The sequence below is a fragment of the Mus pahari genome, chromosome 5, assembly GCF_900095145.1.
Source record: "Mus pahari chromosome 5, PAHARI_EIJ_v1.1, whole genome shotgun sequence".
NCBI classification, from domain to species: domain Eukaryota; kingdom Metazoa; phylum Chordata; class Mammalia; order Rodentia; family Muridae; genus Mus; species Mus pahari.
In genome coordinates, this window is record NC_034594.1 from 133,931,404 (window position 1) to 133,947,534 (window position 16,131).

Sequence of the window (16,131 nt, forward strand, 5' to 3'; positions counted from 1 at the left end):
AGTGCTGGGATTAAAGGCGTGAGCCACCATGCCCGGCAGCTTTGTGTATTTTCAAGGATGTAAATCCTTGTATTCATCTTTATGCTTAGAACTTAAGAAATGTCTATAATTTCTTTTTCTGAATGTATACTTTAGCAAATTTATTTTCTTGTCCATAATAAGGTCAATATTGTAATTATATTGATTTTTTGCAATCAAAGAACTTAAATATAGGCCTTAGCGGTCATGTAATTAAGAATCTAATAGAGCAGGGGAAATCCCTCAGTTGGAGTTTGGTTCAACTTCTGTCCCTTAGTAACATACACTGACAAAAGCAATTTAAGGGAGAAAGGGCAAATTTGGCTCCCAATTCTAGGTTACAGCCCATCACTGCAGGAAAGGCAAGACAGCAGGAGCATCACACCCACAGTCAAGAGCAGAGAGCAAGGACTGACTGCTGCCCGTCAGTGCTTAGCTTACTCCTTCTCACTCAGTCCAGAGCCTAGGCCATGGGATGCTGGCACCTACATTCAGGGCTTGCTTTCTCATATCCATTAATTCAATTAAGAAAATTCCCTTCACCAGGTGGTGACGTTGCACACCTTTAGTCTCAGCACTTGGGAGGCAGAGGCTGATGAATCTCTGTGAGTTCGAGATCAGCCTGGTCTACAGACTGAGTTCCAGGACAGCCAAGGCTATACAGAGAGAAGTCAAACCAAACCAAAGCCAAGCAAACCAAAGCGAACAAAACCAAACAAACCAAAACCAAACACTTCCAACCCCAAAAGAAAGCATGCTCACAGGCCAATCTAATCTAGACGACCCTCACTGAGGCTCCTTTCTCATGTGATTCTAGGTTGGCCAAGAGGACTTAAAACCAACCATCACAGTTAGTGAAGTACTTGTCATGTGAGCACAGCCACCCGAGCTCAATCCTTGGGACCTAGGTGGGAAGCTGGGTGTGGCCACACACTGTGGTTCTAGCACAAGCAGGCGCAGTGAGGCAGGTGCTTTCTGGCCACCCAGACTGTTCTCCTTGATGAGTTCCAGGAGCGTGAGAGACCCTGATTCCAATAAAATGTGGCCAGTGCCCGAGGAATCACCTTCAAGGTTTCCCTCTAGCTTCCACAAGCACACATATGTGCACATGAGCACACACAAACACCTTAATAGATTAAAAATTAGGTATATATTCCAGGCATAGTGGTGCAGAGGCTGGCAGAACTCTTGAGTTTGAGACTAGCCTGGTCTACAGAGTAAATTCCAGGACAGTCAGAGCTACATAGTGAGATTCTAATCTCATTACTGTTAGAAGTTTCAACTTAATAGGAAAAAGATCACCCTATGCAACTTTGCCATTTCCTTTCAACACCTTAAACAATAGCAATGGAAAAACTTGAACAATAGAATATTTTAGATCTTAAAGACAGAATCACATTTCAAGCTGTTTGCACCTCAAGAGCATAATTAGCTGTCAGTACTGTAGAATTTCAAAAATATTCATTTTATAGAAGGTAAACTTTTACTTTAAACATTCTGGTAATTTTCAATCACGTTCTGGATCCTGGATTTTGTTAACAAGACATCCTCACCTTCACAAAGTCTTTAATTTCAAAGGGCAGCTTTTTGCAGGCATTCAGGAGCTCAGCTGTTTTAACTTTGATTTCAATCTCACCTGTTGGCATTTTCTTAGAAGAAAAAGAGCTATTTTAGAAAGTCATTTTTCAGGACAGGTATTCGATACACATTTGTAAAACACATGTATTCGTATACATATGTAAAATGGTTCAAGCTATATTATAGATTATGAATAATAAAAATTCATATAATCTTTACATTATTGTTCCTATATTAGCAAATATCGTTATGTATTTGTCAAGGCTGACAGACTTTTTTCGTGCACACTTAAATAGGTGTGGTGATATCTGTGAGTTCATTTGTGGAACTGAGGAATTTCAATACTGTGTCCACAAGGGACTCAATCTATGCTGTTAGTGTATGCGCAGACACTGTAAATGTACAAAGGAAAAATTGCATCCCCCAGACTACTAACCGGATTCTCCTGTCCTGGAGGACGGGAGATTACTGTCCCAGATACTCTCACGACAGACTCCACAGGGGCTTCACACAAAATCCTCCTCACAGATTCGGCTGACTGCAAAATAAGGGGTGGAGGGAAATTCCAAAATAAATGATCTTACAGAAATCTTCAGTAAGTCTACAGTTTAGAAAAATGACATTCACAGCTTATGTGCTGTATTGGTGCTATTACAAGAGTTAGTAAATCCATACAATACAGCTAGTAAGACCACCAAGAATCCTCCCTCCCTCCTTTCTTTTGATAGGCCTCACTATAGAGTCCACACTGGCCATGAACTCCCAGACTTCCTGCCTCAGCTTCTCAAGTACTGGGATTGTAGGTATGCACTACCATGTCCACCGGCTATTTTTAATTTTAATTAATTAGTTAATTTTTTTTTTTCCGAGACAGGGTCTCTCTGTATAGCCTTGGCTGTCCTGGAACTCACTCTGTAGACCAGGCTGGCCTTGAACTCAGAAGTCCGCCTGCCTCTGCCTCTCAAGTGCTGGCAGGCGTGCACCACCACTGCCTGGCTAATTACTTTTTGAAACAGGGTTTCACTGTCTAGGTCTGGCTGTCCTGGAACTCTAGGCCTCACACTCAGAGATCCGTCTGCTTCCGCCTGCGTGCCGGGAGTAAAGGCGTAGGCCGTTATGCCTAGCTTATCAGCTACCTTTTATTTTTGAGACAGATTCTAAATTGCCAGGCTGGCTTCATTTTGTGTGTGTGCGTGTATGCACACCTATCTGTGCACACGCCACAGTCTGCATGTGGAGGTGAGAGGTCAGCTTGTGGAATTGATTCTCTCCTTCCACCACATGGGTCCCAGGGTTGTCGGCTTGGTGCCAAGAATCTTTATCCACTGTGCTACTACCAAAGTCCTAATCACACCTCTGCCTTTGGATTCCTTCATACACACACACACACACACACACACACACACACACACACACACACACACACGCGCGCGCGATAAGGTCTCATGTAGTCCAGGCTGGCCTTGACTGGCTATAATACTGAAGGTGATCTTGAGTTCTTGATATTCTTGCATCTGCTATCTGCTATCCACTGATGTGATTGTAGGTGTATGCTTCCATGTCTGTCTTATATTTTCTTTGAAAGGTTATTCTTAGGTTGTTTTTTTTTATAAATTTCATCTTCACATTCTGTGTCCTTTATTGATTTCTTTGGTAACTGATTTTTTTTTTTTTTCCTGAGACAGGGTTTCTCTGTGTAGCCCTGGCTGTCCTGGCACTCACTTTTGTAGACAAGGCTGGCCTCAAACTCAGAAATCCGCCTGCCTCTGCCTCCCAAATGCTGGGATTAAAGGCGTGTGCCACCACCGCTCGGCGGTAACGGATTAATTACATTTATTTTGTATGTGTGTGCACACACAGGCAACTCACATGAGTGTATCATGTGTACCATATATGGAGGTCAGATGACAACTTGTGGGAGCTGTCTTTCTCCTTGTACTATATCGGTTTTGAACTTAGGTTGTTAGATGTGCTGGCAGGCACCTTTAGTGTATCCTCTGGCTCCACAACCCTTTTGTGTAGTTCTTTACACATTACAGAAATTATCTCTGTCTCTGGTATTAGCTGTTTGCCTCAGTGTATATGGGTGTAATGCATACATGATGGGTACCCTGGGAAGCCAGTGAGAACTCTGGATTCCCTGGAACTAGAGTTACAGATGGCTGTGAGCTTCCATGTGAGTGCTGGGACTTGATCCCTGATACTTAACAACAGCAGCAAGCACTCTTAACTGCTCTAGCCATCGCTGTAGTTCTTTAGTTTATCATGCATTAATGTTGTACATAGTAGTCTTCAACTTTTATTAATAGCTAGTTCCTGAATGATCAAACTACTTAGCTTATACTACCATCTTACCAAAGAAGCCTTTAGATAATGGCAGGAAATCTTGTGTTACCTCATCCTGGGGAATGAGAATCTGAACAAGGCCGTGGCAATCTCTTAGGACTAAGAAGGTGTTCTGCCTGAATAGTGGGGGAAAAAAAATGAATATTTTAGGATATAGTCTCTCAGCTCAAAATTTAGACAAAAATCAGTAATAAAAAAATCCATGTAAAATGCTTCCACTTTTATGATTATGTAGTTTTATAAGCTGCATTCATGCAATTATCTTATGCCTTTCTTTCTTTCCTCTTTCTTTCTTTCTTCTCTCTCTCTCTCTCTTTCCTTTCCTTTCCTTTTTTTTTAGAAAAGGTCTGGCCTTGTTGCCCGGGTTGTCCATGAACATGAACCTGACATCTTGTTCAGCTTAAGTAGCTGAGATTATAGGCATGTATTGCCACAACTGGCCAAACTGTTCTTTTCAACTTGGATTTCTATTAATTATTCATATAGCTGCTAATTTGTTATATGTGACTCATTAATGACAAAGTAGATTTAAATTTTTCTTTCTTTCATTTTTTGAGGCAAGTTTTCACTGTTTAGTTGTGGCTGGCCTGGAATTCATGCCTCAAACTCACAGAGATCTGTTTGTCTCAGCCATGTCAGTGCTGGAATTAAAGATGTGCACCACCATGCCTGGCGAGATTTAAAGTTTTTCTTTTGTTTTGTTTTGTTTTGTTTTGGAGACATGGTTTCTCTGTGTAGCCCTGGCTGTCCTGGAACTCACTTTGTAGACCAGGCTGGTCTCGAACTCAGAAATCCGCCTGCCTCTGCCTCCCGAGTGCTGGGATTAAAGGCGTGCACCACAACGCCCAGCTAAAGTTTTTCAATGTGGTTGTTGCCAACATCTTTATGAAGTGTCAGGAAAGCATGCAATCACTTGTTTACAGAGAAATTCCTAAAGGAGCCGCTCAGACCTGTGCTCCAGGCTCTTAAAGCACTATCAGTAGCCGGTTGAGAAAGCAGCAAAGGTCTCTATTGAACTAGACATTGGAATCATGACAAAGAAAAGCCTGAAGCCTACTTATCTTTAAAGCTTCATTCTAATTTCGAGTACATGTCTGTGTGTGGTATGTACATGTGAATACAGGGCTCCTGGACGACCCGTGGCAGGAAATGCCCCAGGAGCTAGAGTTACAGATAGCCGTGAGCTTGATACAGATGCTGGGAACCCAATTCTGGGTCTTCTGCAAGTGTCACCCTTAGCTCCCGAGCCATCTCTCCAGCCTCTGTAGACCAGGCTGGCCTCGAACTCAGAAATCTGCCTGCCTCTGCCTCCCAAGTGCTGGGATTAAAGGCGTGCGCCGCCACCACCCAGCAAGAACAAGATTCTTGTCAAGACAATTAATATTTGCATCCAGTATGCTGAACACTCTAAGAGCCAAGGTAACTTCTTTCATATGACACATGTCTACCCACATTTTGAACTTCTTCAGAGAGTTAATATGCTAATACGCTTCAGAACATGAGAGAGGAGCAACAAGAAACACAGCAATGGGCTTTGAGCCTAAGGAATGACTGCTCATGGTTTTAAGCTTTTTCTTTACTTACATTTTGAATACAGTAAGCTTGCTCTCCTATGTGGCTTCACAGCTGGCTCACAGAATCCTAGTCTATTCCCACTCACTGCTTATAAGAGCTTTGTAAACCCAGCTCAGGATTATTTCAGTCCTCCGGTGGGTCACGTTTTATCCTTATACCCTTTAACCGATATTAGTACTTACAGGGAATAACACTATTAGACCTTTTCAAAACAAAATAGAACGGAAAAGGCAGCGACTGCCGAGAAATTACAAAAGTGGCAAATATTATTCTCTGAATGGATAAAAATTAGTGAAGGTTGGAAGTGTTTGGGAAAACAACCTCCATGTATTCCTGAACCATTTTCTTCAGTTTACCTGCGGTACTGAATCCATCCACACAGAGTGACTTCTTGGCCTAAGTGGGATGAACGCAACTCTCCGCATGTGTTGGTCCGAGCAACAAAGCTACTGAATTCTTTAAAAAGAGAAGGAAAAAGCACTTTAAAAGGCATCAGCAGTAATGTTTGTAGTTTTCTTTAAAAATACTCTCCATTCATGATATATCAGCTGTTTCAGGTCAATGGGTGAAGTTAATGAAAAATTTAAATTAGATTTGTGTGTGTTTATGTGTGTGTACCCACAGGTATGCGGGCTCACATGCCACGGTGCCCTGTGGAAGTCAGAGGACAACTTGGATTCTGTTCTCTTCTTCCACTCACAAAAATGTGAGTTTTGGCAGTCAACTCTGGTACTCAGGCTTGGCAGTAAGTGCCTGAAGCCACTGAACCATCTTGCAGGCCTGATGTGGTCTATAAAATAGCCTAGCGTATACAATATCCCCATTGTGTTTACAGGCAGAAGTGTCAAGGCCCAAGCGAATAACTGCCCCAAAGGAAAATTTTGCATTCTGTTTAGAAATCTAAACCTTGTACATGACCTAGCACTTGAAGGGACATAAAATGGTAGCTGTCCATTTTGCTAAGGGACATATAATTTTAGAAATTACCTGCTTGACAGTGCAGTTAGTATTTAGCTTTAGTACAAATATAGTTTATAACAATCATTTGTACATCAATAAACTATTAAAAGTGTGGAAAATATTTTATTTAAATTATTTTAGTTTTTCTATTAATAGTATACACCACACAGACTATCGACCTTTTTTATAATCAAGGGGGGAAAAAACCTTGATTATAACTAATCACGAGAATGAATGACCTGGTATTAAAATGCAGTTAGGATCCGGGAAACAAGCTGTCAAAAACAGGCGGAAGCTCGTAGCTGCCTTCACCTGGAATTCTTTGTGAACTCAACGCCAGATTTCTGGTAAGAGAACCCCAGATTGGCCGCATGGTCTTTCCGATGGGTCTGGATAAACCCCTGCATAGACGGGTTAACCAAGAACCAAAATACATGTTGAAGTCCCGGGATCCGGAGAGACAATCACGAATCCCACGCTGCAGGTGTGATGGTGCTCAAAACTCGGTTTTCGGAATACCAGGGAACCCTTAAAATTCTAGTTCCCACGCAAATGCACCCAGACCCTCCTCCGCAGAACGTTCAAGTAGCTACAAAGCAGATTGACGTGCAAGGGCTTTCGAGCCCTTGGGTAGGAGAAAGCCTTTGCTTCCTTCAGTGCATCAGTTCCCACTTAATTAAACAAGGCTGCGCCCCGAAGATGCCAAAAGATCCTCAACAGCAGCGCCAGCGCCAGAGCGACCCCAGCCGGAAGGACAGCCACCAGGCGCACGTCCTCCCTTTATTCCCACGTTTCTCGAAAGTGACCAGGGCACAAGCAGAAACAAAAGGAGGTACAGCTTCGTGTTTCAACTCTCGCAAACCTGGCGGCCCATCTTGGATTTTCCTGAAAGGTGAAGGCGAGCAAATCCAAACAGCTCTGAGGTTCGAACCCAGACACAAATCACATCCACAAGCCAGTCCCTCTGACACCCGGCGAGCGCCAAAGTTACGCAAGGATTTCGGCCAATCAGAACGAGGGTGCCTCCGCCATGTTTATTGTGGGCGGAAGTGTGCGGGAACGTTTCGCACCGGTTGGAAAACGGAAGAGCAACGCGGCGCGATAGGGAGTTGGGGATTTGAGTCCATTGCTCGAAGCCGCCAAGCCTTGCCCTCAGTTAAAATGGCGACTTCAGTTGCTTAACTTACGTGAAATCGGCGGGCCGCTGGCGAGGCTTTCCGCGTCGGCCGCAGGGCGAGTCGGGAAATGATTTTAAACTGGAGGGCGTGGCGAGTGTGGAGTTGCGCCTTTGGCGAGCGGAGCTTTCAAGTCTACCTTTTCCCGGGAGAGCTCCGGAGAAGGGTCTTTGGGGACTCCCTATCTTTCGTGGGCCGGCGCCAGCTTCCGAAGAGCGAGGGTCGCAGAGCCGGGCTGCTTGGGAAGCCGAGCTGTCTCTCCCGGGGGACGTCGTAGTTCTTGCTCGCGCCCGAGGGAAGCTACGTTCACTCCAGGGCTCTTGATGTCTCTTCTGAACTCACCGGCGATTGCTTCGGGTCTCTCTTAAGCAGTCATTTTGGCCGCTTTCTTCTTCTTAAAAAACCAAAACCTTTCGTCTCGACGTAGTCTTGGAGCCAGACTTGAAGGATGATTCGTGAATCCGGAGCGGACGACAGTGTCATTACGACCTAATTTTGGTAAGAGCTTTTGGGTCCTCGACTGGCCGTGTACTGCATTTCTTTCTGTTGTGTGGCTGATGTCTTTCCAGTGCTTTTGTGTATTTAAGATGGGTGCAAACGGAAGCTAATGTCAAAGTGAGCGTTAGGATGAGAGCAGTGGGTTGACTTTTGTGGCAATATTACAGTGACTAACTCAGGGACTTTCTTCACGGACTAACCACAAGAAAAACTACTGAGTTTTAGTTGTGTTAGGAACTGAGTACGTAGTTCTGTGGATACTAGAAAGCGGCTGATAGGGACCCTTTGCCACAGGCAAAAGAGTCAAAAAGGAGGTGAAGACGTGAGAAATTCGTAGAACCTTTCCCTCCAGTCACCTGGCAACATAGTAGCTTACTTAATGGGGTCGTTTGAGGAGTGAACAGTAGTACCAGATGTGTCCCAGTACTAGGAAGGCTGAGGCAAGACTAGGCCAACCTGGGCTACACAGAGAGTCTGTCACTCGATATAAACAAAACACCCCAAACAAAAGAATAATCCTTAAAGGCTTAATCTTTGTTAAGTGCTGACAAGCATGCCTGCAAAGTAATGTATACTTAGCAATTATTGTACTAAGTAGCCTACTTTATACAGAAAAATTCTGTATCAACAGAATTGATGAAGACTCCTATCTAAATAGCAAACAAGTGGGGAGAAGAATGGGGGGAGGTGGTGGCAGCGGGAGAATGCTGCCTTCTGAGGTTAAGTTCAATTGATGGAAGATTTTTAACAGAGGGGTTCGGATAAGTGGGACCTGCATGGCTGCTATGGACAAGAAGAATTTGTAAAGTGAAAACTAATAAAAAGACTAGGAGTTCTTCTACCAAACCCAAGACGGCTCTGATGAGAAGGCCAAGGGTGTCTCTAACGATAAAGACATCTTCCAGAAGTTGGCCTGGGACCTCCACAGGCATAAGAGTCGAAGGAGCTTTTCCTGGTAGCAGCAGCTCCAGGTGTTGGTTCCTCCTGACCCCCACTGAAGGTCTCTCTGTAAGTCCTGGAAGCAGGCAGGACAGGAGGTGGGACTCTTAATCCAAACTACCTGAAAGCAAGGAGAAAGGACAAGACAGGGAGGGCCATTAATCTAAATCCACTGAGGTGCACATTAGTGGGTGGCTCACCAGGAGTGTGGCCAAGGCTCACATCATGGGAATACTTTATGCCTGTGGGGAAATGAAAAATGCTTACTTAAATGTTGCATCCCTGCGGTGCTTTTATTTTATTTTTAATACTTCTCTGTGTGTCCATGCACTGTGGTGTGGGTACAGTGCAGAGGACAATGTGTGTGTCCATGCACTGTGGTGTGGGTACAGAGGTCAGAGGACAAGATGCAGGGGTCAGTTCTCTCCTGCTGTACGGATCCCAGGATTTGAACTCAGGTCGTCTAACTTGAGTTTTGAGAATCCAGATAAAGCTAAGAAGGTGCCAAAACAGGAGGAATTAATGACAAGAGATGACTGTTCCCCTAATATAGACAACTGGCTCTTCCAGGTGATTTCCCTCCATAGAGAATGTTGTCACCACCCTCCTGTGGCACACCACTCCTGCGGAGGAGGAAATGGCCACGCCCCCTGAGGTACCTGTGTGTGTGTGTGTGTGTGTGTGTGTGTGTGTGTTTGTGTGTGTGTGTGTGAGAGAGAGAGAGAGAGAGAGAGAGAGAGAAGGAGGTAGGGGGAGGGAGGGAGGGAGGGAGGAGATATTTTGCTTTCCAGGAACCACTCTATTGCCAGTTCCGTCAACAAATCCATTGACAGTCGAGGCATTTCCTCTGCAGGTTAAGTTCTGGTTACAGGATATTGCTGGTCTGGGGTTGTGTCTATAAAGATGCCTTCCAGTTTTCAGACTAAAAATCTCATATCTTTCTGACTACTGGGATTTTTCTTTCTTTTTTTTTTTTTTTTAAGATTTATTTATTTATTATATGTAAGTACACTGTAGCTGTCTTCAGACACTCCAGAAGAGGGCGTCAGATCTTGTAACAGATGGCTATGAGCCACCATGTGGTTGCTGGGATTTGAACTCTGGACCTTTGGAAGAGAGTCGGGTGCTCTTACCCACTGAGCCATCTCACCAGCCCCTGGGATTGTTTTTTGTTTTTGTTTTTGTTTTTTAATTGTTATGTGTAAGTACACTGTAGCTGTCTTCAGACACACCAGAAGAGGGCTTGAGAACTTAATATGGATGGTTGTGAGCCACCATGTGGTTGCTGGGATTTGAACTCAGGACCTTCGGAAGAGCAGTCAGTGCTCTTAAGTGCCAAGTCATCTCACCAGCCCTGTCAACTGGGATTGTTAAATGGCAAAGCCAGTAGGGGTGAGCAGTGCCCCAGCCCAGGAGCATGGTTTTCTTTTTCCCTGGGGATCTGGGGCCAGTGTAGTGACTGGTCATTCTGTTGCTATTGCTTTGCAGCCTCCTTCAGGAAAGGCATGCTTGGGAACAGCGACCAGGAAGTGGGAGGAAAGTAGAGCTGCAGCCCACAAAGATGCTCTGGATTCAGGCTCTGGAGACCAGCATCAGAGTGCAGACCTAACTTTACTGTTTATTACATAAGTTTATTTAGCCAATTAGGGTATGTTTATGTATTCAAGAACAAATTAGGGTGCAACCTGTGTTGTTTAGCCAATTCTGACTACCCTGTCCATGAACCTGTCTGTGAGTCTGTAGGGGAGGGGCCAGTCCTTCCCACCCCCCATCCCCGTGGAGATTTCCGTGAAGACAAGGGAAGTAGCCACTGTCCTGGCCTGGAGTCCTTTGTGTTGTCTCTCCTGTGTGTAGGGAGCTGTGTCAGATCATACACTATGTACAGGAGATCCGGACTCTTCAAGGAGTTCCAGAAGCTTGCAATGCCTCACCCTCCTTCCCATTTCTTCCTCCACCAGGTTTATCTCCACATCCCCTACAGGGGGTCTAACTGTGATGTAACTGCCTTTGCCCCCTGGATAGAGTCTTCCAACTGTCAGGGACCCTGGAAGAGAGCTATCCACCCACCATGCCAGTTGTCATAAATGTTCTATCTTTCCAGGTGTTCACGTAAAGCCATCTCATGTCTTTCCTCAATTTTTGAATTTGGTAAAGCCAGATTAGAGACAGCTCTTTAGGGTTATCGTGAAGCCCCTGCTGTGGTCCGCCTTCGTGGTGGTCTCAAAAGTCTCCTTTGTAATGTGCATATCACATTATTTGACTTATTCTAGAGTTCATACTAAAAGGTTTCTTGTGTTGATATTTCTCTTCACAGTAATAGAATAGTGGCTAAGACAAGAAACAAGGATGATGTAGAAAAGGTGGGGAGTAGAAAGGAGAAGCTGGGTGTGGTGGCGCACGCCTTTAGTTCCAGAGGCAGAGGCAGGCGGATTTCTGAGTTCGAGGCCAGCCTGGTCTCCAAAACAAAACAAAACAAAACAAAAAAAGTGAACCAGACTGGCCTTGAATTCATATAAATTCACCTGCCTCTGCCTCTGCCTCTCAAGTGCTGTGATCATAGGTGTGTCCCACCATGCCTGACCGAAAAAGATGGTTATATTATCTTTTCTCAAGTATTCATGTGCGTCTCTCCAGCCCCCTGACTTTTTAGTGATTAGAGTTCTAGTTACTTTTTTTTTAATGCAGACCATGGATTCCTATGATTCCCGAGGACCGACTTTTAGACGAAGGACCTCAAATCTTAAGAACTACTTTGTAGGTGCCACCCCTCTGCAGAAACGACTGGAATTGGTCAGGAGGCAGAGTTCATATTTTCCCAGTCCATCTCGAAGGAAAATTCCCCAGTGTTCACAGTTGCAGGTATGGTTTGTGTTGTTTTTCACAAAATCTCAATCATTGATTTTATCAATGAAGCCTGGGGTGCTAGATGCTGGGGTGAAAGCCTGCTAGCTCACAGAGGCAGAGAACGCACCCAGCTGACCTTCCTCCACACCCAGTGTCCCAAAAGCAACTAATTCTCTATGCTGTCTCAAAATTTTCCTCAAACTCATTTTCTCTCCCTTCTATTTCCTGTGTGTCTCTCTGTCTTTCAACTTCCTTTTACTCTCTGTGGTTCTTTCTGATGTTCACTCCCTGTCAACCGGATGTTTGTTCTGCCTCTTGACCTATGGTTAACTCTATTTTAATCCTGTTTACAATAACCAGAAAGCTCTTGGATCAAAGGTATGTGCCAGGGCTGAGCCATACCATAATTAGAAACAGTTTTTTCTAGTAAACAACACAATCTCCGGGTTCACAGTGTGATTAGATATCCTGCAACACCTTCAAGCTAGTCAGTGATGGAGAACATATGAATAATAATATATCAACTTATAAAACTAATACTTTTAGTATCTTAATCTTTCAGTTAATAGATAAATGAGGGATAGCTAAGTAAATAATTTAACTTTAACCAAAATATCTTTTGTTCTAGTTTCCTTTAATCTACATCATGTCTTCAATATTTTTCTTTTATGACATTGGCATTTTTGAGAAATACAGACTCATGCTTTCCCTTGTTTGACTGGAATATTCCTCCCTTTTTATTTGTATGATGTTTCTCAATGCTTGAAATTTGAATTCTTGTCTAGCAGGTTACATAGGTTCTGTTGTGTTCTTTGGTACCTTCAGTGTAGCCTTCTCTTGTCTGTGGTGTGTATCTAGAACCTTTTAGGATAGGGGACAAGCTTACTTCTTAGGAAGAATTGTTCCTGCGGGCACTGAAAGTAATATTCTTCATCAGAAAGCTACTGGGGGGTGGGGGGTTAATGCCTGGCATCCGTTAGGCTTAGGTCTGCCGCTGAACTACGGTCCCAACCTGGGAGACTTTATTCATTCCTTCTTTCCCCTGAGAACTGAGATGACATGTGTGCACCTGTGTGATTTCCATGTGTATAGCGTTTTGTCTGCATGTATGTATGTGTAGCACACACATGCCTGAGGTCAGATAGGGGTTCCCTAGAATTGGTGTGACAGGATTGTGACTCATGATGTGAATGCTGGGACCCACCCTGGTCCTCTGCCGTTTCTCCACGCCCTCCAAGATATTTTATATAAACATAGAAATGTCTAGTTTAGTGCTTTTTATTTTTATAATTTTCCTGTAGATTTAATAAGAAAAAGTATGCAACCATTTCATCGACTGCTGTAGCTATGACAAACATTGTTCTCAAATCACACACACACACACACACACACACACACACACACACACACACACACGCACACACGCGCACGCACGCACGCACGCATCTTTGTTCTAAATGATAGCTGGAGCTGTGAGACCATGTCAGAAAATGTGGACTTTAGAAGTTCCTCAGGAGGAAGCCAGGAGCTTTTAGGCGGTCAGTACTTTTATACTGTTCTCAACCCTTTAGCTAATGAATAAATGAGGACTAGTTCAGTTAATTCATTTTAGTACTGTTATGGAGCCAATACAAATAAAACTTGCTTGTTTTTTCTGTTTTTTGGTTTTTTGTTTGTTTGTTTGTTTACTCTCACTTTCGTTTCTTTGAGACAGTGTCGCTACACAAGCCTGTTAGCTTAGAACTCACTGTGTAGACTGGGCTGGTCAGGCCTTGCACTTGTGGGCGGTCTCTCTGTCTGCCTCAGGAGAGCTGGGGTTACAGTCGTATACCACCATGCCTGGCTCACATTTGTCATTTGAATTAATTTTTTAAGTGAACATACAAAATGACCGGTTTTCCTGTGGCATGTTCACATATATGTCATACTTGCTCGTTTTCTCTCCAACCTGATCCTGTTCTTTCTCCCAAATGGTTTTCCTTTCTGCTTTCATCTTATTACCCTACCTTTATGAACTCTTCCTTTCTGTTCATGCTCCCCTTTCTGTTTTCATGACCACATGAACATATACACACATCTAAATACTGAATATTAGAGAAAACATAGGTACTTGTCTGACTTACTTTACCTAACATCTAAGAGTATCCATTTTCTTGAAAATGTTATGGTTTCATTTTTCTTTACAGCTTAAAAAAAATTCTATTGTGTATTCCTCTCATCCTTCCTTCCTCCCTCCCTCCCTCCCTCCTTCTCTTTCTTTCTCTCTCTCTCTCTCTCTCTCTCTCTCTCTCTCTCTCTCTCTTTTTCTTTTTCTTTNCTCCTTCTCTTTCTTTCTCTCTCTCTCTCTCTCTCTCTCTCTCTCTCTCTCTCTCTCTTTTTCTTTTTCTTTCTTTTTTTTTTTTTTTTTGAGACAAGGTCTCTTTATAGAGCATTGGCTGTCTTGGAACTCACTGTGTAGACCAGGCTGGCCTTGAACTCACAGAAATCCACCAGCTGCTGCCTCCTGAGTGCTGGGATTAAAAGTGGGCCCGGTTTCTTTATTTGATATGCACAAGTTGAGCATGTATCTTATTTTTATGGTATGTTTCAGAGTCCTGTGGATAGGAATGGTCCTGCTAGGTCCTATATTTAGTGTTCTAAGGAACCTCCACATTGAGTTCATAGCGTACATGGCTTTACATCTCTACCCAAGTGCTCTGTTGTTGATGACACTTGTGACTCTAACAGAGGGCAGACAAACATTTCCAAGTCCTTTTATTTACTATGCCGAATTAGGCTTTTGTGTTACGGTTTTGCTGCTGTGAACAGACACCATGACCAAGGCAACTCTTATAAGGACAACATTTAATTGGGACTGGCTTACAGGTTCAGGGGTTCAGTCCATTATCATCAAGGCAGGAGCATGGCAGAGTCCCGGCAGGCATGATGCAGGAGCTGAGAGTTCTGCATCTTCATCTGAAGGCTGCTAGAAGACTCCTCCCACAGGGTTAGGAGAAGAGTCTTAAAGCTCACGCCCACAGTGACACACTTCCTCTAATAAGGCCACACCTCTACATAGTGCCACGCATATTCAAACTATCACAGCTTTGTTGCATAAAATGAATTTGTTAAATATTTTTTAAATTACTTAAGGCTAATCAGGCTCGATCCTTTAGAAATACTTTTGTGTGTGTAGTATAAGCCCAGGGCTGTGCCCCTGCTAGGCAACCACTCCACTATTAAGTCCCAGCACCACTATTTGCAAGGTATATGTAAAGGACAACAAATGTTCATCTATGAAATGTCTATTGAAATCCCATGAAATGCCATTGTTTATGTTCTAACAGAGTAAATGAAATAGATGAAACCCTGTCCCCAGCTAGCTTCTACTCTGATTGGAAAGGGAGACAAGAAAAGTAAGACATATATATTCAGTTCGTAGTAAGGGCTATGAAGAAAAATAAAAGGTTAGGAGATAGTGACAGACTTGAAGTGGTACATTTTCTTTAGAATGGCCTCTTAGAGAAGAACTAAGAACAGATCTGAATAAAACAGAGAACTGTCTTGTGTGAACATCCGGGGCAGAAAAGCTTCCTACGTGGGATCTGGGGACAAAGGCAGAGGACCTTTTAATGACCTGTAAATTCCATTTGAGATTAGTGTTAGGAACACAAGGTCACGTACCAAGTCGTAGATTTATATTGAATATGTAAACTGCTATGATTAAATTCTTAGGTATGCTTTTTACTTTTAAAACCTTTGTCTTGATTTTTTTGTTTGTTTTAGGAAGATATCGATCCTCAGAAGGTTGCATTTCTCCTCCACAAACAGTGGACTGTATATAGTTTAACTCCCCTGTATAAATTCTCCTATTCTAATCTCAAAGACTATTCTAGACATCTAAGTGCATTTATTGCTGCCGAAAAGCAAAAAGGACTAGCTGTGGAAGTGGGGGAAGACTTCAACATCAAAGTGATTTTCTCCACTCTACTTGGAGTGAAAGGGACGCAAAGGGACCCTGAAGCGTTTCTTGTCCAGGTATAGTAGAATATATACCTTTGCTTCCTCGAGTGGAAAAAAATCTATTTTGTTGGTTTGGAATGGAAATTATAGTATTTTCTTAGCTTTTTTTTTTTTTTTTTTTTTTTTTATTTATTATATGTAAGTACACTGTAGATTACATTTATATATTTGTTTATTTAAATATGTATGTGTGTGC

At 43.2% G+C, this 16,131-nt stretch overlaps 2 protein-coding genes across 3 annotated transcripts in view; one reads left to right on the top strand and one right to left on the bottom strand.

Moving 5' to 3' along the window:
- The window catches only part of Dars2 (aspartyl-tRNA synthetase 2, mitochondrial), a 28,450-nt gene extending 20,998 nt beyond the window's left edge, over positions 1 to 7,452 (bottom strand). Inside the window, exons 1-5 of the mRNA XM_021197731.2 lie at positions 6,790 to 7,452; positions 5,874 to 5,973; positions 3,992 to 4,058; positions 2,033 to 2,134; positions 1,572 to 1,667 (exon numbers count right to left, since the gene is read on the bottom strand). Of these exons, the coding sequence (XP_021053390.1) occupies positions 1,572 to 1,667; positions 2,033 to 2,134; positions 3,992 to 4,058; positions 5,874 to 5,973; positions 6,790 to 6,913 (489 nt within the window). The 5' untranslated portion in view covers positions 6,914 to 7,452. The remainder of the gene's footprint in view (positions 1 to 1,571; positions 1,668 to 2,032; positions 2,135 to 3,991; positions 4,059 to 5,873; positions 5,974 to 6,789) is intronic.
- Positions 7,453 to 7,563: 111 nt separating this feature from the next.
- Positions 7,564 to 16,131, top strand: part of Cenpl (centromere protein L) — a 17,389-nt gene continuing 8,821 nt past the window's right edge. Inside the window, exons 1-4 of one of the 2 annotated variants that reach the window (XM_029538825.1) lie at positions 7,760 to 8,150; positions 9,660 to 9,744; positions 11,775 to 11,948; positions 15,699 to 15,950. In XM_029538825.1, coding sequence (XP_029394685.1) covers positions 9,727 to 9,744; positions 11,775 to 11,948; positions 15,699 to 15,950 — 444 coding nt within the window. In that variant the 5' untranslated portion in view covers positions 7,760 to 8,150; positions 9,660 to 9,726. Of the gene's footprint in view, positions 8,151 to 9,659; positions 9,745 to 11,774; positions 11,949 to 15,698; positions 15,951 to 16,131 lie in introns of both variants that reach the window. The other variant, XM_021198323.1, reaches the window with a different exon arrangement.